Genomic DNA, 25,885 nt, shown 5'->3' with positions numbered 1-25,885 from the left:
CAATGAAAACAAAAGCTCTTTACATTTAAATACCAAGAATCCTTGGAAAGTACATATATATCCAAGTAAATAGCTAAAAGTAAGCTATGCTCAAAAAAGAATTCCTCAGTGAGCATTTACTCTCTATTTCTAGTATTTGAGAAAAATTTTTATTTACTAATCACTTATCAGTAAAGAAAATATTTTAAACTTGGTTTTCAATAATGTGATGGTAAACAACTCAATCTAAGAAAAAATAAAATACACATATGGAAAAAATAAATATAAATCAATATTAAACATTAACAAAAATGTAAAGTTGTGGATTACACTATTCTCTGGTGAGGCTAACACTGAAAAAAAAAAACACTGCAAAACTATCAAAATAAATCTGCCTTATCAAATTAAACATGTTTATGCATTAAAGTGTCAGATGTCTACAAATCATATACCAGCTAACTAATTATCTAGACATTTTAAAAGGTATGATACAAGTATAATATGTTTACATTTTTTTTTTAAACTCAGTTGATATTAACTAGGTGTACACAATGAGATCACCCGTGGAGCTTTTATAAAAACCAGGTAAGTCTGGGATGATTTATCCGGAAGTGACTTCAATTCTAATGCACATCTATGGCTAAAAAACCACTGTGGCAAATGAACAAGAACCTCTTCCACTGAAAAGGCAGAAACTGGAACCCTTGTACAATGTTAATGGTGAGAATGGAAAATGATGTAGCCACTATGGAAAACAGTATGGAGGCTCCTCAAAAAAAATTAAAAATGAACTATCATACGATCAGCAATCCTACTTCTAGGTATTTATCCAAAAGTACTGTAATCTCAAAGAGATATTAGCACTCCCATGTTCATTGCAGCACTATTCACAATAGCCAAATGTGGAAACAACCTAAATGTCCATCTACAAATGAAAGGATAAAGAAAATGAGAAATATATGTATCATGGAATATTATTCAGTCAAAAAAGAAGGAAATCTTGCAATATGTGACAACATGGATGAACACTGAGGACATTATGCTAAGTGAAATAAGCCAGTCATAGAAAGACAAATACTGCATGATTCTACATATATGAGGTATCTAAAATAGACTCATAGAAGCAAAGAACAAAATGATGGTTGCCAGGGGCTGGGGGAGGGGGAAATGCGGAGTTGCTAATCAACATGTATAAATGTTCGTGTTGATTAGCACTTATTTACACAAGATAAATAAATTCTAGAGATCTGCTGCACATGATGCCTATAGATAATAATACTGTATTTGTACACTGAAAAAAATCTTACCACAATTAAAAAAAGCAAAAAGAGAAAGGAAAAAGGTCAGGAAATGGCCGCCTTCTCAGTAATCTATTAAAAAATAGGACAGAAATGAAAATGGTCTGTATGTCTTATGAGTTATGTTTCCTCTTTATAGACATAACTTTTAATTATTATGATGGCAAAGCGCTTCTGCAACTGAAGTGTAGTTATTTGACTTGATAAAGAAGAAATCAGGAAGCAACAGTTAGCGGGCAAATTCCAAAGTTTTACTTTTTAGAGGCTAAGAAGTAATAACATAAATAGAAGGAAGTCCTAACTTTCAGATGACTTATTTCTCATTAGGAATTGCTTTCTGGTCTTTATCCACACTCTAGCTCATATTCCAGTCATTCCTTTATGTCACTGGTATTGTGTTCTGATAATGCCAATATGATCTGTGGCAACTTCATATCACCCTTATAAAATATGGGTCAAGATCATAAAAAATATGGCCAATACATAAAACTCTAATATGTGGCTCCAATTATTAAATTGTATTGAGATTCTGGACTTTTGACATGACAGTGTAAGAAGTTCTGTTTACTTACTCCTCAGGGAAACTGGTGAAAATTATATATATAATTATATATATAAAGTTCTAGCAGTCTCTGGAAATGGCCCTAAGAGCAAATGGCAAATAAAGAAACATCTACTCGGACTTCTCTGGTGGTGCAGCGGTTAAGAATCCGCCTGCCAATGCAGGGAACATGGGTTCGATCCCTGGTCCGGGAAGATCCCACATGCCGCAGAGCAACTAAGCCCGTGCACCACAGCTACTGAGCCTGTGCTCTAGAGCCCGTGAGCCACAACTACTGAGCCCACGTGCCACAACTAATGAAGCTTGCGTGCCTAGAGCCCATGTTCCACAACAAGAGAAGCCACCGCAATGAAGAGTAGCCCCCATTCGCTGCAGCTAGAGAAAGTCTGCGTGCAGCAATGAAGACCCAATGCAGCCAAAAATAAATAAATAAACGAACAAACAAATAATTAAAAAAAAGACAGAGAAACATCTATTCAGGAAAATGTACAACAATTCAGTAAGAGAGGCAAGAGTTTGTAGTATCTGAACCAAGACTTCCTCTACCCTCATTCCTCAGAGAACCTCGCGGGGTTGGTAGGGTGGGGGGCAGTTAGCCCAGACAGCCAAGAACACAGGGCTCCCTACCCCTCTGACCTCTAAAATGTCAGGCTTCACTGGGGGAAAACACAGGCAACAGTAAACTGCCTGCAAGACAGACGTGATATGTCAGATTTAACAAAAAAAGATTTCAAAGTAGCCATTCTGAATTTGTTCACAGAACTAAAGGAAAGTATATTTAAAAAGTAAAAGGGGGGTATGATTACAATGTGCACCAATAGGGAGTATCCTAAAAGACACAGGAATTATAAAAGAAGCCAAATGGAAACTCTGGATTTGAAAAGTACAATAGTTAAAATAAAAATTTTACTAGAGGGACTCAATAGTCCATTTGAACTGACAGAAGAAAAAAATAGTTAAACTTAAAGACAGAGGTATTGTTTAAAAAATGAAGGCAAAATAAAGACCTTCCCATATAAACAAAAACTAAGAGAATTTGTTGCTAGCAGACCCACCATACAAGAAATTGTACCGCAAGTTCTTCAAGCTGAAAGCAAGTGACCCCAGATGGTAATATGAATCCACACAAACAGCACTGGTAAAGGTAATTATATGATTATAAAAAAGACTATAAATGCCTATTTTTTTCCTTATTGCTTTTCTTAACTGATTTAAAAAGCAATTGTATAAAATAATGTGTATGTAATGTATTGTTGGGCCTATAACATAGAGAAATGTAATGTATGTGAAATACATTGCCAATAACTACACAAAGAGTGGGTGAGAGCAAAGCTGTAACAGGCTAAGAAAATAATGGCAAATGGTAGTAAAGCAATAATTATAACAATGTATTGTTAGATCTACATCGTTAATTATATGTAATATATATTACAATACCACAAAAGGGAGGGAGTGAATAGAGCCACAGAGGAGTAACATTTCTACATATCACTAGAATTCTGGTATAAATCTGAAGCTAATTCTGTTATGATGTATGTGGCAAACCTAAAAACAATCATTAATAAAGTAACTTAAAATGCTGCATTAGAAAATTATTCACTCAGTGCAAAAAAAAAGGAGGAACAGAGGAACAACAAAAAAGACATGAGACAAATAGAATTGCAGTGAAATTTATAACATAACTGCTATGAAATGTAAGAAGATCAGTAATACTTACTTCTCAAACCACAGAGTGAGATTAGTGGTATGCCGGATCATTTTCAGAAGATTAGGAGAATTAATTTCTTTGTCTTCCTTTGTCCACACACTTCCAACTAATTCTGATGGCTGTACAGCTCTAAAATCATCAAGACATAATTCTATGTGATACTTTTCCCTCTAGTATACAGTTTTATTAAGTAAATGAGATAAAAGGTTTATGAAAACAAGAACAAAAACATTATAATTTTGCATCGTTTTCTATAGATTTAAAAAAACTTTGTATGCATGTACCTGTGTACTTTTATTTTTACTGCTTTATAGTAGCATTTTGCTTTGGGCAAGGTTGGGATTTCTTCATAGTATCTTTCCCAGCACTTATAAATATTATCTAACAAATTAGGGTGAGAAAGTAGTTTGGGATAATACTTTTAAATAAATGATAATGTTATAATAATCAGTCCAATGAGGGTATAGTAATCACTGCATTCATAAATCTTTTTTTTTTTTTCCCCTCCTAAAGGAGGGGGAAAAAAACCCTCCTGGGAAGGGTACTGGGAAAGAAATAAAATACATTCTAACACTGATTTTGGGAACAGTGATGATTTTTGGTGGGAGATCTATAAATTTAGTTCCTTTTTTCATTTAGTTTTTACAAAATTAAATAGTTTGAAATCTAAATAGTCCAAATTTAAAACTAGAAACAGACATTTTTTTGAGATAGTAATTATATCAATGTAGGAAAACTATAAAAGGCTAAATGGCAATGACTTAAGTTCTCAATGACAATGGCAGTAGCTAACTCATTGAGCCCTTACTCTGTGCTGGGCAATGTGCTACATGCTGTAAATATATGGACTATTTTAAACCTTGCACAACAGCTCCAGGAGTAGGTACCATCATTAGCCCCATTTTACTCTTGAGGAAACTAAGCAGCAGAGGGAAAGAAGTTACACCAGAAGGTTAAAGTTGCCCAAGGATACCAAGCCAACAATTGGTAAAGCCAGGATCTGAACTTAACTTTACCAACTAGGGGTGACTGCAGAAAGAGGCTGTAAATCCAGATAGAGCAAAGAGGAGGAGGGAGTGAAAGAGGAGCCTTCCATACATCAGGCCTTATTACAAGACACTTCATGTACTATCTCATTTATGTCTTATAACAATCCTACATGGCAGGAATCAGCATTTCATTTTAAAAGTTAACTCATTTGAAAGGATTTTTCAGCTTGAACATCAAATTACATACCGATATAGATCTGATTCAAGTAAAGTGAGCTGTCGAGCAATTTCTATTGGGTGTAAGGTGAGCAGGTCAAAAGTCTCTATGTGCCCAGGTCTGCTTATATGCCACTCAACTGTAGGGGGTGAACTCTGAAATGTAATATTATGACCTGGTCCATTGTCTCTTGCAATTTTTTTCCTTTGGATTATTTTAGTGATGGATTCAACCCACTTTTTCATTGCTTTACCTGAAATAACATTACATTAAAAATAATGTTTAAACATTTTAGTCAATATTTTATTTTTAAAAAATAGTTTAAAATCGTTAAGTGATACCTGAATATATCTTTGCTATAAAAAGTTCAAATGATCAGAATTAAAAAATGAAGTTCCCTTTTACCGTTTCCCTATCCCAATCTCAGTTTTCTTCAAGTGGATAACCACTGTTAATAGTTTGGTATATATTCTTTCATATCCTTTTTAAATAAGAGAAAGTAATTTATTTGTAGAAACTTTTCACCTCTATTGTTCTAAACTTCAGTTCAAAATATTATTTTATAATCCTATCCAAAAAAGATATATCTTGCACAAATAAGATTTATAATGATAGAACATAAAACATTAGCTGTTAATCTAACAAACTTTGCATTTTATAAACCAAACAGTGCAGAGGGCTCCTTCATTTTGCGTGAGCTTTTGATGTGGCTTCGTTCTGTACTATGCATGAAAGTACTATTATTTAACCCTTTATTTTTTGATTCTCATTTAAAGTGTATGATGGAAATAGAAACAAGTTTGTCTAGGACATCCTTAGACCTATACAATCAAAGTATCTTTAAAACTAGAAGGGGAACTGGAGATCATCAAGCCTAGCTCCTCATGTTACTGAAAAGGAAACTGAACTCTAAAGAATCAAAATGATTTTGCCAGAGTCATTTATCTAATGAGTGGCAGTGTTTGGAAGAGAACTCTTGTTTCTCAGCTCTCAGGTTCAGTATGCTCTACTGCCTCTCTGATATGTTATGCACTATTCACCTAATTGTGTCCCAGTCAACCTCCATCGTGGTGTTATAATGGCACAACAGTTCCTAATTGTCCTTTGGGACACATATTTTCAGATGTGTTAAGACAGCATAAACTGAGACTTTTTCTATCCAATTCCAAAATATCAGTAAGTTGATTTACTAAATGAAAATTCATTGGATCAACAGTATGATTATTAAACAATTTGTAGGTCAAAACTGGCAAAAATTTTTAACTTTTCCAGTTGGTTATGCTGGCATTATTACAAATACCTCTTAACTACACTGAGCAGTAGTGATGTCAGTTGGTAGTCACCATATTGGTACTTTTATTACACATAAAACTAAGGCACTTAAAAAAAAATACCTCTTACTGTTCCAATAAATTCCTCCATTCGCTGCAAAAGATCTGCATCTCTTTCAAAATCGTAGAAGTGGTGCTCTACCCAGTGCCGACATACATTTAATACTCTATGGCATTAACACAGAAGAAGAATCGAATTACACGGGAACTCGGACATAAACATTTATCACAATGAGTGGTATAAATGAAAACAGAGTAACTCTTACCAAATTAAATACAGCTGACCCTTGAATAACAGGGTTTGAACTGCACGGCTCCACTTATACTTGGATTTTTTTTTTCCCACTAAATCTATACCACAGTACTACACCCTAGGCAGGTGGTTCAATCTGTGGATGCAGAACCACAGATTCAGAGGGCTGACTGTGGATTTTCTACTGTGCCAAGGGTCAGTGTCCTTAACCCCCACGTTGTTCAAGGGTCAACTTTAATCTTATAAGTGGCTTACCACTTTCAAAATTCTATGTTAATTAAGACTTATACAGTAATTTCTGATAATTCCTCTTTACTTCATTCATTTTACATGTTACTTCCTCCTTGCTTGGGAAACATCCTTATTTAACTCTGAAACAAAAATTCAACAAAAGCTTATTTACTTCAGTTATTTATTCAATGCTTACCGCAGTTGTACAGGCTGTATATATTCTTTTCTAAACCTTTTTAGTTCTGCACTCAAGGGCTGATCTCCATTCTCTATAGCTATGCGATCAGCTTCTGTTGGCTCAGGCTCTGGAATTTCAAACCTAACATAAAACAGAACAAACTAATGAAAAGATCAATGATATCAAATTATGCAAACAGAAAACTACAAATCTTTTCACTAGTCAGCACAATCAAGAGAGCACTGGAAAAAATACTAAGGATATACACATCAGTGAAAACAAGTGAGGATTCTATAATGTAAAGACTAATAATTTAATTTTTTTTTAATTTAATTTTTTAAGAAGAAATTAATACTTGCCAATATAAATAAAACCAACTAGAAACATAATAAAGAACACATGCAAAGTCTAAAAATAAGTGTGATTATAAAGTTAAGGGAATGATATTCATTTTTGGCTTGTGTAATTACTCTAAATCAGCCAACATAAACCTTTTTAAGGGTAAGTTCTGAAAAGCTGACTGCTCTTTGGGTACATGAAACACTTTTCTTGATTACAGTACTTGTTCACTCTATTTTCCTCAACATGTGGTGTATTTGAAAAATTCTGTTTAGAACATTTAAATCATTAAAATTTGAATTTCCAGAACCTAAATTCTACATTTTTATAGTCTTTAACTTGATTAATTCTGTAAATTTGAAATTTCACATACTGAGTTTCCATGTAAAAGTCTGCCTATTTTTGTATTTAAATAATCAAAGCTAACATATTATAAAATAAATAGTCATCCAAGAGATTTTCTTCTTAAAGTATTCATGAACGACAACTTAAAGCTCATTCAATATATTTCCATATCTTAGCTCAATCTCATTAAAAAAAAGAACAAAGAATTTAAACATTTTAAATTGACAGACCTTTCTATTATAAGACTCAGTAGTTCTTGAGGTTTACAAAAGGATCTATATGTTGTAAGAAATGTCCGAACAAAATTGGGATCTATGAAGAAAAAGGAAAAATATCTTATTAAAATCTTTTATTCAGAATGATTAAAACTATTATTTACATTTTCAAAAGAGATTAAATAGTCAATTTTAAAAGTCTCAAAATGTTTTGACCACACAGAATGCTTTGGACTTTGAAATCAACTGCTAACTTTAGTTTCTTCCTAAATTAGTGGCAAAATCATTGATACTAAAATTTTACATCAACTTATTTCTTGACCTCTGCACACTCTGACTAGCTGATATTAAACTCATTATTGGCCACAGGAATACAAAGGGAAGAAAGGCAGAGCATAAAAGCAAGCTTCCATGTGCTACATGGATCTCAGAACATCACCAGTTGGTTTATCTCCCTTGTAAACAGAAAGGCCACAGCAATAACCCATTACTTTTCCTGCTCTTCAGACTAGTTTATCTGGATTAGTTATCTGGATTTCTTTAAATCATGTTAATAGAGCATAAAACTGGAAATTGGATCTCATAATGTTGTAGATTAAGTTAAATAGTTTCTAAATTGTTTTATGTGCTAAAAGTCTTAATTAAAACTGCTAAAAGATGCTTATAAATACCTATAAGTTACTAAAACTATTAAATGTGTAAGAATATGTTGATTTGGCTCTATTCACAACTTTTAATTACTTTCATTGCAAGTAGACGCAATGAGAGTTCAATCACAAGAGCGGGGGAGTCAACTCCTTCCATGAAAGGATTTGCTTTTCATTCATACTTCATGAAGTAAAGCAGGAAGCTGACTGAGTGTGATCACCTCTCCAGGCCTGCCTACTTGAGTCTCTCCTTGACAATATTCTCCCAGAGTTGTGGAGAAAGGCTGCTGTCATCAGCACAAGAGACCTGGGCTATCATCTGCATAAAGGGAGTTGGGGGTGGCGGAGACATCTTCCCATAATGGGGAATAAAAAAAACACTCACCACTCACTGTAACTCAAATTTCATCAAGGTCCACATTTAGTTGTAAGAGTCTTTAAAAAGGAGGAGGGGAGAATTCATTAACTTGAGTGTTTTTATTGGGAGTATCCTTTTCCTGCTTCATATCACTAAGGAATGGTAAGCTATAATTTAATGATAAATTTATTGAGAGTAGCAACTACCTTTATTTTTGTTAGGCTACACACTATGGATTCTTTATAAGAAAAACAATGTCTGTTATTAGCATAGGATTTAGCCAGAATCAAATTCATTTGCATGGAAAATCTCTATTTAGTCTGATTCTGTCTGATTAAGAATCACCCTAAATTGAGCCTTAAAATAAAATAACTATGTTAACTTCCCCCCCGGCCAAAATCAAATTCATGGATTTATCATAAAATAGAAATCTATTTCCAATCTATTGGTATATGTGGTCATCAAGATAATGAATTGATTTAAATATCAGACAACCTTGAATTTAAGATTATAATAAATTTTTAAGTTAAAGAAAAATTTACATAATAAAAATATATTGGTTTTAAATGGCCCTCTTCTCCTTTAGCTTCATACCTTCTGAGGCTAGAGTGGGTTACTGATAAAAGTGATTTAAATAGATACAATCCTTTAGTAATTTCCTCTTTGTTGGTATTTTATTGTTTGTCTTCAGTTACAGAGTTCCTCAAACGTTAAAGACTAATGTCTCAACCAGAAGAAAAGATTTTAAAACAGAAGGCTGTACAAGATTTTAAAACAGAGATTTATATCGGTTTCATCACAATCCTCCCTTTCAAGAATCTTCTTCCTGTTCTGCAAATCTATATGTAAAGGTGAGGCTACTCAAAACATCATGTACTTAGGAAGCAAAAGCAGTGGCCACTGTAGAGATGCTGAGCTGTCACTGTTGGAGAGGCCAGACCCTTAGTACAGAGTGCTCCAAATATCCCTGAGCTGTGTTCCAAAATTAAGGGTAACCTCTCCCTTTTTTAAAAGAAAAGTTTATTTTAGTCTAAAAGTCTAAAATCAATATCCAGATCCATTTCTTCTCAAATGCCACCTAAGTCAGGCTAAAAAGTTGTGGGATATCAAAGATACTTTTAAGTTGAAAAACAATAAAAGCAAGTTCTAAGTGAATTAAAGTATGTTTTAAGAAAACTGGCTATTTTAAAACAGCCTTTTCATCTTATACCAAAACTTCTGGCCATTTCAGTGCTTTACTAACTGATGACAATGCTGGGAAAGTCATGATGTGCCTCAGTGCCACATCAGTCAAAAGGGATCACATCAATTCCTGATGTCTGTTACATAATGAATTCAAAGAGCATTCACATAATTCATTCCATATGATTTCTGTGAAGTGAGCAGGGCGGCTGCTGTTTTTCCCTTTCTACATATGACAGAAGTAACTAAGAGTTATCTAAAGTCACACAATAGAGTGAAAGAGATGGAACCAGAATCTAGATCGTGTGATTTCTGATTTACTGCTTTTTTTCTGCCATATCACCTGACCTCCCTGGATAAAAGGATCTGTTAAGGTTTCCAAAGCTGTGAGAGCTAAATATAAAGAATGAATCCATGAGTTACATAATCACTGTAGAAATTCACATAAATGATTCAGAATGAAGCTGTAAACTGCTAATCTTGGTTAAAGGCACTAAAGTCATTGAGAAATTAGCAGTCTAATTGTGATTCTGTAATTCTTGTTAAGCCTTCTTCCAGATTTTAGGAAGTAGCAGCTGTACCTTCCTGTACACTATTCAGAAGAGGAGTTTCTGAAGCTGGCGGTGCAATAAACACTCCCACAATCATCACTGTTGTATTAACTTCTAAAGTGACTCAAGTTTAAGTTGTTTTTAGCTTGATTAGAAATTAGAGCAGTCTTGCCAACAGAAAAAACCAGCAGAAGCTAAAAATAAACCAAGAAAAATTGGCAAGAGTTTAAGTACTTTCAAAAAACATCTAAAGGCTGCATATATTCCCAGGCTTGTATTAATTTAGGCTCTGTTTCTAGTTTCTAAAGCAGTGGGAAATTGCTAATGAATGAAAAACTTATATTAAGAGAGGACATAACATCTATATTTGAAATTTTGCACAAAATTCCATATTCCAGAAGCTATTTTTATTTCTATTGATTTCTCCATTTCAGTGACAGTGACACATATGTCACACTAATCACTGGAAACCTTTATCTTATTGATGATACAAAGGACTAAAATACTTAGATATCTTAAAAGTATCCATCAATAAGGACAGGTTATATAATTTTATAGGAAAACAAAGTACCTACTTACATTTATCAGACAATGATAATAGCTAAGTTTTACACTGCCTCTGTTATCCACCTGTATTATAAAGTGATGTTTCAGAGACAGATGGAAGGCAAATGCGTTAAAAATACAAAAGCCAGGCTGATTTGGTTTTAAAACATAAGCACAAATATTTGTGGAGAAATTGAAAATCAACTATTTCGATATTCTCCTCTTTCTGTTTATCGCTAGTGGATATAATTCCACAAACCTCTTTCTCAAACACAACCCCTAATGGATTTCAATACGAGAAATGGCAAAAACATCCTCTGTGGTTTTTCTTCTTCACCATTTTAGGTAACACTCTTTTCTACTCTCAAAGCCCTGGACTCAGATGTCCACCATGTTCACTAGCTGCTCCGCCTCCGTCTACCCAACCTCTCTGTGTGTACAAGTACCTGCCAACTCTACCATCAAGTCCCCGGTCTCGGCCCAGGCTATTTCAAATATAAGCCGTGTTTTCTATTTTCTGCTGGCCTTCTAGCTGCCTGTCTCCCTCATTCTAAAGCTATTTTCTTTGATAATATTTTATTGTACAATTCTTCCAAATCTTAGGAAATCAGAGTATATTTACATTAATGTTCAGAATACAGCATACTAGATTCGAGGTGATAAATTTAATCCTTTTTTAACACATTTTTATTGGCAAGGTCAATAAATTTATGAAATATTTGTTACATAGAGAGTTATTTATGTAAATACCCCTCCCCCAACCACCATAGTGAAACACCGTTAATCAGGATGTCTGTTCATGTGATAATTCTCCCTTTAATACAGCCATTTAAAACGCTACAAGAAACAATAAGCTCCTCAACAAGGATTTATAAACAATCACTCTTGAATTCCTTAAAAAAGGAAACAGACGCTATGCTGACGCACACACACTTAAAAAAAAAAAAATCAGAGAGTTTAAAAATAGAACAGCACTGCCCTATAGATCAAAAATTTGTTCAAAAGATTTTTTTAAAAGTTAGAACACCCGAACTGAGCTTATACAGGACACAAACTCCAAAGAAATCTAACGCAGTTTTTTGCAAATTTTCTATATGAGGGCATAAAATAGCAGTAAATACTTTAAAGAAAAATATCAACTGGCTTAAATTTTCTTTAAAAGAGAAATTCACCATGCATGGGAAACACCTTTTCCCCACAATTCAGTATGAAAAGCTTTTATTTCCATGTAATGTCAGTTCTGAAAGACCCCTACCACAAAGTCATCTCATTTCTCTGAGAGACTATCAAAACCAGACATACCATATTTCTTCACCCATGTTGTTTTAAAGTCTCAATAATTAATTTGTACTAAATTATTTCCTATAACTCTGTAACAGAAGTGAAATTCCTACTTTCATCTTCTGCTTTTTATGTATATTGCTTTGTGCTTTCCTACGGTAGGTAAAAGTCTCTTCACATCCTTACCAGATGCAGAATGATCCACTTGACTAGACAATTTCCCCCCATACCATTTCAGATGAATTCTGAAGTTCTGATGTAGTTAACTAATTATTGTATGTCTAGAAACACCGGACCTGAGGCACTATAAATTAGATCCCACATAAAACCCTGTTGCAATTCTTCTGAGCAACAGTTAAGCACCTTCTAATTCACCTACATTTACAGAGCAAACACCACCAATAGACTGACTGGATTTTGTTAAAAACTAAAATTATAATGACCATCTAAATATAAACTAAAATCTATGCATTAAAATAGAAGTTATCTATAGTCAGAATTTATTACCTATTTCAGTAAGAAAAATAACAGTACTCTGACTATATCTTCATAGTAGACCTGTGTTTGCCCAGAAGTGAACAAACTGTTTATATTACTGGCAATTCAAACTAAGCAAGTAATTCTCTTTATTTTTACTATTCAATATACATAATAAAAATTATATTCTAAAAATGAAAAAATTCATGAGTCAGTGTAACATGGTATCAAGTATACTCTATTTCAAGAGTCAAGAAACCTAATTTCTAGTCCTCTTTCTGCAATTAACTGGTATGATTTCTGGCAAATCACAAACTTCAGGGGCCTTGGGTTTTGGTCTATAAAGTGAAGGATTGATCATCTAAGATCTATAGCTCTGTTTCATACATTACTGTTAAAACACTTGAGTGATCAAGCTGGTTGAAGCCACAATGAAGTCTGAATTAAGTAAGGTTAAACAAGTTTTCTGTTTTTTATGATAATGTCTGAAAGTAGTGCTTATTAGTTATTGGATTTTTCTCATTTATTACAGCCAATGTCTTTTATTATAATTCTATACAATGTAATAAAAATATGCAAGTTAAATTTTAGTTTTTGTTTCAGTGTAAGCCACAACTTGCACTGTATATTCTCTGATAAAATACCTATCAACCAACTGAACCAAAATTAAATAGAGCAGACCAACAGTTCTTTAAACAAATAGCTGATCTATTATCATTGTAGTGAGGACCAAGAGTCCATCTGAGCTGGAAAAGACCTTAAAAACTAGCTGCTTTCATGTTTTACAAGTTCATACATGGTCTATTAAAAATACATTCTATATTGCCAGTAATACATTTAGTCACAGACCTTACAGAAGTCAAATAAGCTAATAATTAATACTTATTAATTATTAGCCGTACCGTGTGTACGGTAAATCACAATTCATGAAAGCTGCTTACAGGTTTTAGTTACACTAGTAATATATTTATGACATAAATTAAAATATTCAATTAAGCTTCAAAATAAGATAGGAAAGAAAAATGTCAAAAAACTTAGCTACAACACTTCTGAACCCAACAGTGGCTTTTTATTCCTCAAGAAATTAATGAAAGGAATTTTTAAAAAAACTTTAACATTTTAAAAAAGTAAAAAATCTTGTCAATTTAAATTTGAATACACCTAACTTTGCAAAGTTCTATAAATTAAGTGTTTTATATTAACTAGAAATAAAACCATTTAAGTTATTCTATTCAAAAGCTAAAAATTAATGTAAATGAGAGCAACTATCAAAAGTAACTAATAAAACACCATAGCAAAAGTACTGTGTCTACAGACTTAGCTAGCATTGTGTACGTTAAGGAGAAAAGACTGCCAAGACTAAAGAAAAACTATCAAGCTATGCTTGTTCTAGTTTTGCTTGTTTTGAAGTTTCCTCATTCAAAAAATAAAAGGCACAGTCCCCTGAAAAAAAATATTTAATTGTAGTTCTATAACTGCTTATTAATAATCATAAGTCAGTTCTGTGAAATAAAGCAAGCAGTAAAGAAAATTTTTATCATTAACAATAGGAGCTTTAAAGAAACAATTATATTAAAAATTTTGAAATTTGAAAATATTTTCCAAATCAAATACCACTGACTTGTGATAGTAAACACCAGTAAGTCTTCTTTAGCACCTGCCACTTGTATTGCTCTACAGAAAGAAAAAAAAAAACAACTTCTGCCTCACACAGATAAGAATCTAAGGATTAATTCTACTCTAAATAGTCTAAGAACCCAAAACAAAGGTACTTAAAACGATGAATAGTTTAGAATGTTTACGATAAAAAGTTCTATGAATCTTCCAAGACACAAAAATCAGAATAATGTGGCAAGAAGAATAACCTGAACCTTTATAACCTTAAAAATTCCTGCAGAAGTAGCAAAGAAATAACAATTTTGCAACTACAAATTTCAGGTAATGAGTAAAAACATTTTTTTAAGCTGTATTCTAGATCTTAAAGAAGCTGATGATCATCAGCTAAATAAATAGGTCATATTAATTACGGAAAATTGTACCTCTCAAAATAAGTTTCATATGTAAAAAAAGATGACAGAATAATCTATTTTTCATGTAGAATCCTCGGCAGCTTATTTAAATTTTCTGTGCTTTGATTTGTTTTTTATTTTGGGGTCAGTAAAATGAATATACTGACTACAGAAGTTTCTAGGTGAAAAATCAATAGTAAAATTGGAATCCCAAAGTCTTCTTTCATTATATTCAACATGTTTCAGTTACTGCCTGCTACTACCAAATGGTATACACTTAAAGGGCCCAAACTGCTTTTAAAATTAGCCTATGGAAAACACTATAATTTCACTATGGAAAAGACTAGTAAAAGAACTACCAGATTCAACTGGTGCCAGAATAGCTTCCAGAGAAAACTGAGAACCCATTTGAAGGACTTTCAAAACTGGAGAAATTTCCCCAGAAACACACATATCCTAGAGATAGAAATATATTTAAGCAAAAAGTTTGGGGATGGAAGTTAACTTACACATTCAACTATTTAAGAATAGCACTTATAAGAGTTGTGTTTGATTTTATGTCTTTGTAATAAAAGCATTCTTTGAAAATAAGTTTATATTTATAAAGAGCTTTCACAGATTTCATTTATTCTTTCCAACAATATTCTAAGACAGCTGTTGTGATGTTGATTTTTGAGATGAAAACTAAGGTTCTAAAACCTTAAGGAACTGTGATAGAGTGAAGGTGTGAATCTAACAGTGAGTGCTCTTTCCACAGTATTTTACAATCGTCAAACTTCCTACTATGTAGGGAAGTTGAAGAACACTGGATTATCATGTTACTTTATTAGAAGAAATAAAATTACTTTAAAAAAATCGATCATTATATTTGTTCGTTACTCTCAAACACAATATTTGATGCAGCCCATTTAAAGACAAACATGTCTCAACCCCCTAGGAATCCTCCAAACACCTATGTTTGTCTCTAAAAATTGCGCTGCTAAGGTGAAACTGTTCTCTAAATAACATCAGTTGTAAAAAGCAAAAAATACTGAAAACTTAAATGACTCCCAGGATTGCTAAATTTAATAAATTTTAGGAATGGAAATTAAGAAAAAGCAATGCTGTATATATAATGTACTACCAGCACAATTTTGGTAATGGATATCAATTAGAATTTTTACTGATTTTATAATCTCAGTAATGAAAAAGAAAGAAAAAAAAGAGGTAAAGGAGTAAAAAGATTTTTAGACCCTAATGATGATTGATTTATCACTACTTTTAGTCTTGTTTCTGCCACTGTCTAACTGGGTAAATTTAGCCCAGTAACTTTATTTATAACTCTGGTTGCAAAGTTAAAAGTAACATATGTAAATGTAGTAGAAAGATTATAAAATTTCAAAGAAATATAAAGTGACAGTATTTTTAGTCAAAGGAAAATCAACTCTGATAATGCGGAGGTCTTTTGCTGTCAGTTTGCTTTCTATTTTAGGCATAATGACCTGTGCAGCAAAGAAAAATCAGCTTGAAGCAGGAGAATAAAAGTGACAGGCAAGTTCATACTTCTTACCTGCGTACATATGGTATGTGAGCCTCTCTATAAGTTTAATAACAGTTCCTGCTTTGATAATTGGAATTCCAGCTTTGGGCTGCACGTTTTCTTCAAATATGATATTTTCTTCAGAGTCAGGCTCTGCAAATCTATAAACATCAGCACTAGGGAGCCTCATCTGCTCCTCCTTTTCTTCCTGTAGCATTGTCACATCAAGCATCCTTTCCAGTGTACTCCGGTACTGTAAAGATATCAATGCTGCCATCCAATTGTTTTTCTCTTCAGCTGACTTGGCAGAAAATATGACGCTATTTTCATCTTTTAAAATTATCTCAAAAGCATGCTTGTACTCATTGGTGTCATCTTTGTCATTAATTTGTACCTTTCTCATAAAAAACTTTTCTTTAAGACGATACTCTGCATTGCTAGCACCAGGAAGTCTTGGCTGCCCATGATTTGATTTACAGCAAATCATTAAGCCATCAAAGAGAAATATGTGTCTCTCATGTTTGGCTCCTACACGTGTAAGAGTTCCTTCCATTATAAACTCATTGCAACACTGTCCAATGTCTTTTCCCTCCCAACCATCAATATTCTTCTGAATCTCGTTCATTTTCTTGATTGCTAGTTGTTTCCCCTTCATTTGCTGACTATAAAACCGACATGCAGATTCACTAGGATAAAGGAAAAAACATGGTTAGTACAAAGATGACAGGAAATCTACAATTCATGTAAATAAATGACAGTGCAAAAGTATATTTTAAAAAGTTGCACTGAGAAGGTTTTCACTATTTCTCCAAATATATTAGTGTTACAAAATTGCACAGTTTTGGAAACTAAAGCAACACAGTGGAGACATTTTTTTAGTGCTCTAAAAAGAACAACTGACTATTGACAAAATTCTACCCTATAAATTTAGCTACAGAATGATTATTTCTACCATGGCTATGAAATATTTAGAATGACAAGTATTAAAAAGTAGCCCAATATAGTGAAAAAAAAAAGATTAAAAAATTTATCTAGAAGTGCTTAAGTAGATAATACCTAAAGTTAAAAACCACATATATATTATAATTAGGAAACTGGAAGCATATTATCTGAATTAATGCCTTGAGTTACATAATCCCTAAAATAAAAGACACTACTAATTTTACTTTGACAGAACAATGATGTTGACATAAATCTACCCAATACATTTTGCTCTATCTCTCCTTTAGCTTACCAGTTGACTCTCAGGAGGTCTTGTCTGGGAGTATGCAAGGAAAATGCACAAATATGAAAGGTTTTTCAAACAATAACAAATTCTCTTGGCTTTGATGTCACTTCCTCTGAAAGACCAAGCTTGTCACTAAAAGTATTTTCTTCATTGTTTACTTGAGGAGGGAACTGGGATCCCTGAATTTATACCACAATATTCAGGGTGAAAAGGAGGATTATAAAAAAAGTGAAAATATTCACCTCAGTCTTCGTTTTGCAAGACTTTTAGAGCATATTTTTTCCATACCACTCTGAACATTAAGCAAAGCTGTTATTGCTTGTTTCAAACATTCCTTGTCTTCTTGATCTTCACTCTTTTCTTCTAACTGCTGCAAAGTAAAAAGTGACAAATCTGAATTAGCAGAACAGTTCTGGCCCCAAAAAATAATAATCCCATTTTTATTTAAGGATAAAGATAACATTGATTAACCCTTTCTACCACAATAAATAAAAATTTTAAACCTGTCATAAAATATATTTTATTTATTTGGCTGTGCCAGGCGTGCATGCGGGATCTTAGTCCCCCGACCAGGGATCAAACCCGGGCCCCCTGCATTGGGAGTGTGGAGACTTAACCACTGGACCGCCAGGGAAGCCCCTATTATTCTTTTTAGAAGTCTTTTTCTTCCTTTGTATTACTATCCATATCAACATGCAACCAAGTTTTCTACATTAAAAAAAACAAAAAATGTAGAAACAGTGTTAACAGATATCACACCTTCTGACAGGCAGTAATGTGCAGCTTCTCAGATAAATATTACTGAAAGGAAATGAGGGACATAAATTATCTTTTTACTATCATAGGTCTTGGCACCACAGTAGACACACAGATGAGATTTTTTTTGAAGTGTGTAATTTGGTCTTAGATTTCTGATTCCCACATTACGGTTGTAAGCAATGGAATGCCGAGGAAGATAAATAGACAGAGAAGGATGCAATATAGTGGAGAGGAAGTTGAAGACACAAAACCTAAGATCAAAATTTGACTCTACTTTCTGTGTGACCTTGGGGCAAATTACTTGACTTATGAGCCCCCCTTTTCCTATCTGTCAAATGAGGCTTATAAAACGCCTGCTTTGCCTATTTTATGGGATTGTTATTAAAAATGAAAGCACTTTTTGCCTATTTTGTGGGGTTGTTATTAAAAATGAAAGCACTTTGTAAATGGTAACATACAATATAGGTGCAAGTTGCTTTCCTTTGTAGTTCTACTACAGAATTAACATTGGTATCATGAAGAACTTTGTCAGTATTCACATGTTAAGATTTTGAGTAAAACTAGGAATATACATGTTAGTGAAACTCAAGCACATTTTCAATTAGTGGCTAAAGATGCCACATGTGCCAGACAGAAAGTCTGTACTTAATAAGAATTGAGTCATCAATAACTACTAATCATCAATGCAACTAGGTGGCAGTAATTCAAGCAAGCAGTTAACTGAGGTATGAGTGACAGTAAGTAACAATAATTCAGTAACCTTATAAATCTCTTTGTGGCCACCAAAAAGGAAAAGTTAAGAAATGACGTTTATTAATAGAGCTTTCATGCAACGTTTAAGAACACTTACTCTCGGTCATAAAGGAAAAAGACTTGAGAAATAAAACCATAAAAAATAGTAATTTACAAAGGTTTACTTTTCAAAGAGCTTCATTATCCATTAGTACTTTAAGAACTTTGTTCTTGGAGAGGTATCTCTTAAAGATTAATGATAAATTCCTTTTTTGCTTCAACTGATACAGGTTATACACACACACACACGCACACATACACGCACACACATGTGTGTACTGATGACCTATGAAAAGTAAACATATTCTTACTCAATGCTCCAGACAATTTTTATAAAAATAATTTGCTTAAAATATCTTAATGTTCAAATACTCCCGAAGTAATAAATATATTGTAATATCTATTTAACAATCAGGTTTTATTATTCAGATTTCTTATATCCATTATTTAAAACTCACTGAGGCATAATCTGTACTCTTTAGAAAAATATTCAGTCTCATTTGTATTAAATAAAACAAAAATCTATTCACATAATTTCCAACAAAAAAGGGTTGGGGGAGGGAGACAGTTGCTGAAGGATAAGAGACTTAAAAATAGCTACCTTACAAAAAATATGCAAATACCTTTTACTCATAGTATTTCTCTTCACCATGGCCAGCCAGATTAAAGAAAGCCAATGGCCAAGTGTTCATAAAGAAAGATACTAGGTTTTTAGTTAACGGATGTTAATGGTAGGCTGAAGGCTGGACTCTGGGTAATCTCTAAAAGTATCTTCCATCTCTATGACTCTAAACTATTTACCTCTCATATGGCAGAATTTTTGGAGACAAATAAAATATTACCATAAACTTTATCAAGTTTAGGCTTCAAAGGCAGCAGACAATCTAACACTGAAAGCAATATTCAGTAAGAAAGGGCAAAATTCTAGATGGTTTAATAAAAGTACCACTAAAGAGTAAACTACTTCACTGAGTTGTTTCAGAATTTAATCACTCAATATTTAAGTCAATATGATACAAAGCAAAAAAAAAAAAGAGTTGACACTAACAACAGAATATTATTGAGTCCTTTACATTCTATCCTTTGATATTTTTAATATTATTAATTCAGGCAAATATACCTAAAGTCATACAAAACACAATTCTAACACATAAAAAGAACTCTGAAAGTAACAAATCCATTTAGACATGCATTTGATTTTCTATTCTAAAGATGTTTCAAGTTTCTGGGTCATTTATCTATCATTAACTATAGCATTTTACATACAGAATATACTGGTATCTCAAAAATATTTTTAATATATTTTAAAAGCACAAACCCCAAAGTCTGTTTTAAAAACCATAAAACTTTACTGATGAAATAATTTTTAAATGTAATATTTACCTTCACAGCATTAGTCAAGCATCTAAAACAAATTTCAATGTAATAAATGACCTTCCTTATAAGCATTCTTTGCTTCTTTTACTTAACATAGCTGATTTAAACAGGGCATTGGTGCAGAATAATTCAAGCTAACCACCATCAAAGGGGTGGCTTATTGTTGCTACAGAAACAAAGCAATGGCAATTAGTATGTAAATGAGACTCCACAAAGCAGCATCCTCTTGTTACCGAAGTGATATTCAATACCATGCTTTTCATGGGTGCCTATTTAATAACACTATGTAACAGCAACAATTTAATTTTACAAATGCTGTTTACTAAATAGTTTAAAAAATTATCAAGCCCTGATATTACATTGCCGTATACTTACCCAGAGCATCATATTCTAAAGCACAATGGTAAATCATACGACCTATAGAGATGATAAAATTCACATTTTCAAAAGAAAGGAGCCACTTTTACCAGTAATTTTTTGTTTTTTTTGGGGGGGGGTCCTTTCGAAATAAGTAGAAGGGGCAGTAGTCAATATGGTATATCGCATGCCCAAAGGAAACCCTGAGAGATAAATAGTATTAAATTTAAGAAGCTTTAAACTGGAAAAAGATAGGAGACAAATAAAACTCAAGATTGGTTTACTCATAAAAAAATAAAGTGTTGTACCTGATGCAATTTATATAAGTTCAACTAATTCACAAACATATAATGGCTCCTCTCTTTAAAAACAAACTTGAATCCATATGTTTTTATTTCTAGAAATTAGTTTTCTCCAACAAGAAATACTATAGAATAAAGGAACTGCTATACTTGACGATGGAGGCAGGCAGGACCAGAACCCAGGATTCCCAACTCTCAGTCCTTTTCAATATACTACCCAAAGAACTGAAATGACTTGAAATACTTGTTTAGAAAATATTCACCAAATAAAACCTATTCCATTCAAATAGGTAAACTGCAATGCACAAGGATGACAAAATATATAATCAAGAAACATAGTGTAACTAAATTGCTGTGCTGAACACCTGAAAGTTACACAATATTGTAAATCAACTGACTTCAATAAAAAAAAATTTTTTTAAGAAATATACACTATAATTGTCTAAGATTTGGAACATAAAAATAAAGATTTATCTTTATCTTAAATATTGTGTACATATATGAGTTCATCACAAAATGTGAGAACACAAGCAAAGATAGGAATCATGAAGTAAATTTCATAACTAGTTCCTTCCTTTCCCCCAAATGTTATTTTTTGAGTTAAAGTGATTTCATATATGCAGATAATTCTCCTAAAATGTATAAAATTTCAGCCAGTATGTGATGTTAATGATATTAACAGAATTCGATCTTCTTTTACTTAACCCTTATTTTCCCCCCAAGACAAGCAAGGAGATGACCATTACCAAGGTGGTATATAATACATGAAATAAATAGTATAACACTATAAATAATCCATAATTGTAACTTAAATGAAACAATATCTTTATTAAATTAGCCAATGGTTGAAAATATAAAAGTGAAATCTTAAAATATAAATTATAACCTGACTTACAGTTCACTATTAGGAAATAAAAGCAAAATTCTCTAAGTTTTTGAGGAAAGTCACAAGTTTTATTGAGATAATTAAATGGTCTTTTGTACACTTTTAGAAACTATTTAGAATATTAATAGTAGCTGAATGAAACTCAAAAGGGCAGATCTACAGGGGAAGCCAGTGAAGTTCCAATCAGAATTAATTTAACAAACATTTAATTAACCATCCATTATTTATAAGTAATGAAAATATGACAGTGAGCAAGCCAAATCTGGTCACTGCTGTTAGAGCTTAGAGTGTAAAAGAGAAGATGAATGACAAAGTGCTATAATGGGGAAAATACAGGGCACTCTGGAAATACACAGCAAGGGCCCCTGACTTAATAAAGGGAGAGATGATAGCAAGGAAGGCTTCCAGAAGGAAATGACTATAAGGTTCGAAGGATAAGAATGGTTTAGCTATGGGGAAACAGAGGTACAAAAAATGTATTAGGAAGAAGAAACAGCATGTGTAATCAAAGAGTTACTCAGGATCAAGGCTGAGAGAAACTGGCGGGAGAGTAGAACCTGGTGGCTGGGAAGGATGGGGGTGGGGAGAGGTGAGGAGTTAAGCTGTTGGAGAAGTCAACAGGGACTAAGTCAGGGCTGCAAGCCTTATTAGAAACTTGAACAGTAACCTGGGTCAATGCGGAGCCATTAAGGGTTTTAAGCTAATGACTAATGTGATCAAATTTGCATTTTAGAAAAATGGCTTTGGTTTCGTTACCCAGGAAACAGCAAATGTGGGGGGTGAGGATGGGAAAGGCAAGACTGAAGGGAGATTAGATGATCATGGCCCTCATAGAGTACCGAGCGGAAATGAACAGAAGATGAATCCAAAAGAAGATCCTTTTCACGAATGAAAAGGACTTACTTGGTGACGATGTGGATGTGATGTGGAGAATGACAGAGAAGAGTTGAGGACTTCCAGGTTTCTATTCTGAGTAACCAGATGGATAGTAGGACCACTTCACTGAGTGAATGAGTGCAGAAAGAATAGTTTTGCTGGGAAAGATAAGGAGTTTTCAAGAAAGTGAACTTGGTTTGTTTATACAAAAAAGAAGCAGAGTAGTTCAAAAGATAGTTGGACAATAAACAGTCTACATTTCCCCATTTCCTTTTTCATACCCCTCTCTTCATTGAATCTCTTTAATCTTATTGAGACCAGCAAAATTCCTGATTTTCTTCATGCTGCTAAAAGTAACCTTGGGTGTGACAGGTTTCTTACCTGATAGCAAAGGGGTCACTGCTTTTCTAGATAAACTTCATGAGTAAATGATAGGACGGGAGTGGGGGAGGAGAAGGGTCTGATAAGGTTCAGGACACACTACTCCCCAATTTGGCACCTTGGCATACTGAATATTTTAAGTTGAAGGAGTTTGAGAAAACAGCAGGAGGGAAGGAGAAGGTCAGTGACCTCCCTGGTTCTGTTTTGTCAAGTTCCTTCAGTTTAAAATACTCAATATGCCAAGGTTCCTGTGTCATGTAAAACTTACATTAAATAAATCTGTATGCTTTTCTCCTGTTAATCTTTGTCAGTCTCCTTTTCAGACCCAGCCAGAGACTCTAAGAGGGTTGAGGAAAAAACTTTCTCCCCTACAGGTACTTGGGAGCGGAAATAATTTGAAAACAAACAAACAAACAAAAAAAGTATATTTTAATAGAGAACACTGTGGCATGTAAATTATATCTCAATAAAGCTGTTTTTAAAAAAAAATAATTTAATGCTTTTAGCTAAATATCTGCTCTTCAACTTTCTGTATACTGTACCTATCTTCTCTCTTAAAATGGGCTTTTAATGGCTTTAGCAATCAGACTGATGGTAAGTTCAATTTCTAGTCTGAAATGTGCAATTACCAAAGAAATCGTATGACAAGATTTTATGGTTTTAAAAAGTAAATGGCATCATACTTTATCTATTGAGATTTCAAATATTAATTTTAAAAAGATTTGACCAAGAGAAGGGAAAACAAAAAATACTGTTGATTCAGTGAGTTTAAAGTTTGTAATTAAAAAAAATTTTTTTTAATACTAGCTGAAGTTTATAGTTATTTTATATAGTTTTATTTGGGGTTTCTTAAATTAATTAAAATGGGTATTTATAATTTTTATTATAAAAATTGACAAAATACTTAAAAGTAGAGAGAATAAAATGATGAATACTCATATACTTCATCCATATTTGGCAGTTTTTAAGATTTTGCTAAATTGGATTTAATCTCTTTTGTCTTTCTTTGCTATCCAGACAGGTGGAAAATTGCAATTAATATAAACATTTAAATATATGTAATAGGAATTAAAACTGTCTATGAAAAAGTTTTTCAGTATATATGATTAAAAGAATGATAGAGACAGGGGCTTCCCTGGTGGTGCAGTGGTTAAGAATCTGCCTGCCAATGCAGGGGACATGGGTTCGAGCCCTGGTCTGGGAAGACCCCACAAGCCACAACTACTGAGCCTGCGTGCCACAACTACTGAAGCCTGTGCGCCTACAGCCCGTGCTCCGCAACAAGAGAAGCCACCGCAGTGAGAAGCCTGCGCACCTCAATGAAGAGTAGCCCCCGCTCGCCGCAAATAGAGAAAGCCCACACACGGCAACGAAGACCCAATGCAGCCAAAAATAAAATAATAAATAAATACATTTATGAAAAAAAACAATGATAGAGACAGATAATGATAAAAGTATTATTTACTATTATCTATTACCAGTTAAATATTAGAGTATTAGAAATTCTGAAAACTTTTATTTTTTAAAGATTTTTTAAAATATGGACCATTTTTTAAAGTCTTTATTGAATTTGTTATAGTATTGCTTCTGTTTTGTTTTGTTCTTTTGGCTGCGAGGCGAGGCATGTGGGATCTTAGCTCCCTGACCGGGGATCGAAACTGCACCCCCTGCAGTGGAAGGCAAAGTCTTAACCACTGGACCACCAGGGAAGTCCCTGAAAACTTTTTAAAATAGAGAAGCACTTAATGAAAGAAAAGATCTTACACCTTAAAAAAAGAAGAAGGAAACTGCGCTATAACTGGAAGGCCAAAATGCTGGTGAATAACGTTACCAAGCTCCCTTCATTGTGACTTAGAATCACTTTTTTATAGTAAGGCCAAATTTATTTTTATTTTTAGCTTTTTAAAGAAAAGGAGAGAGTTTGGTGAATTTCCAGCTAAAAAAGGGGAAAAAAAATTGAATACCACAATGTTTATTTGATGAAGAAGTCATAACACAACAGCAAAAAAAGTAAAACAGGGAAATATGTTTCTAAGTATCACTATTATGTTTTCAGATTGTAACAATCCTAGATAATTGTAAAACGTTTTTAGAGTTCCTGCTAATTGGATTAAATTTGTGTACTGTTTCTGTATGGGAATATTTTAAGCTCAAGCATGTCATCTAGGTGAGGAAAAAGATAAAGGATGATCTAAGAACAAATAAAGCAATTAAAAAAAATCAATGCAACCAATTTTAAAACATGCCCAATATTCAAACTGTATTTTAAACAGGATCCAGCTACTCATATCTTTAAATCTATTAGAATACATTTTCTAACATTAGCAGCTCTCTTGCCTACTTGTGGAATATGAGTTGCAGCCCTTCACTGTACCCCCTTCCTATTGTTACAGACAGCAAAGCCATAACAAATACTGAAGAAGAGCTATAGGGCTTCCCTGGTGGCGCAGTGGTTGGGAGTCCGCCTGCCGATGCAGGGGACACGGGTTCGTGCCCCGGTCCGGGAGGATCCCACATGCCTTGGAGCGGCTGGGCCCGTGGGCCATGGCCGCTGGGCCTGCGTGTCCGGAGCCTGTGCTCCGCAACGGGAGGGGCCACGGCAGTGAGAGGCCCGAGTACCGCTAAAATAAAAAAAAAAAAATAAAAGAAGAGCTATAAAAATACAAGAACTTCCAGTAATGGTGGTGAAGTGAAGAAGTCTTGAAAACCCTC

At 33.5% G+C, this 25,885-nt stretch overlaps 1 protein-coding gene across 5 annotated transcripts in view; it reads right to left on the bottom strand.

Annotated features, from left to right (window-relative positions):
- The window catches only part of SOS1 (SOS Ras/Rac guanine nucleotide exchange factor 1), a 147,066-nt gene that overhangs the window by 21,064 nt on the left and 100,117 nt on the right, over positions 1-25,885 (bottom strand). For all 5 annotated transcript variants that reach the window (XM_022574017.3, XM_022574019.3, XM_089923258.1 and 2 more), the window contains 7 exons: positions 17,686-17,813; positions 16,246-16,901; positions 7,661-7,742; positions 6,765-6,887; positions 6,148-6,251; positions 4,784-5,006; positions 3,557-3,676 (listed from right to left, as the gene is read on the bottom strand). In XM_022574017.3, coding sequence (XP_022429725.1) covers positions 3,557-3,676; positions 4,784-5,006; positions 6,148-6,251; positions 6,765-6,887; positions 7,661-7,742; positions 16,246-16,901; positions 17,686-17,813 — 1,436 coding nt within the window. The remainder of the gene's footprint in view (positions 1-3,556; positions 3,677-4,783; positions 5,007-6,147; positions 6,252-6,764; positions 6,888-7,660; positions 7,743-16,245; positions 16,902-17,685; positions 17,814-25,885) is intronic.

Source organism: Delphinapterus leucas, chromosome 13 (genome assembly GCF_059928025.1).
Source record: "Delphinapterus leucas isolate spDelLeu-1000000601 "Yukka" chromosome 13, BTC_Dleu_Yukka2, whole genome shotgun sequence".
NCBI classification, from domain to species: domain Eukaryota; kingdom Metazoa; phylum Chordata; class Mammalia; order Artiodactyla; family Monodontidae; genus Delphinapterus; species Delphinapterus leucas.
Note: the sequence above shows the minus strand (reverse complement) of the source record. Positions and strands in the feature narration are given on the sequence as shown.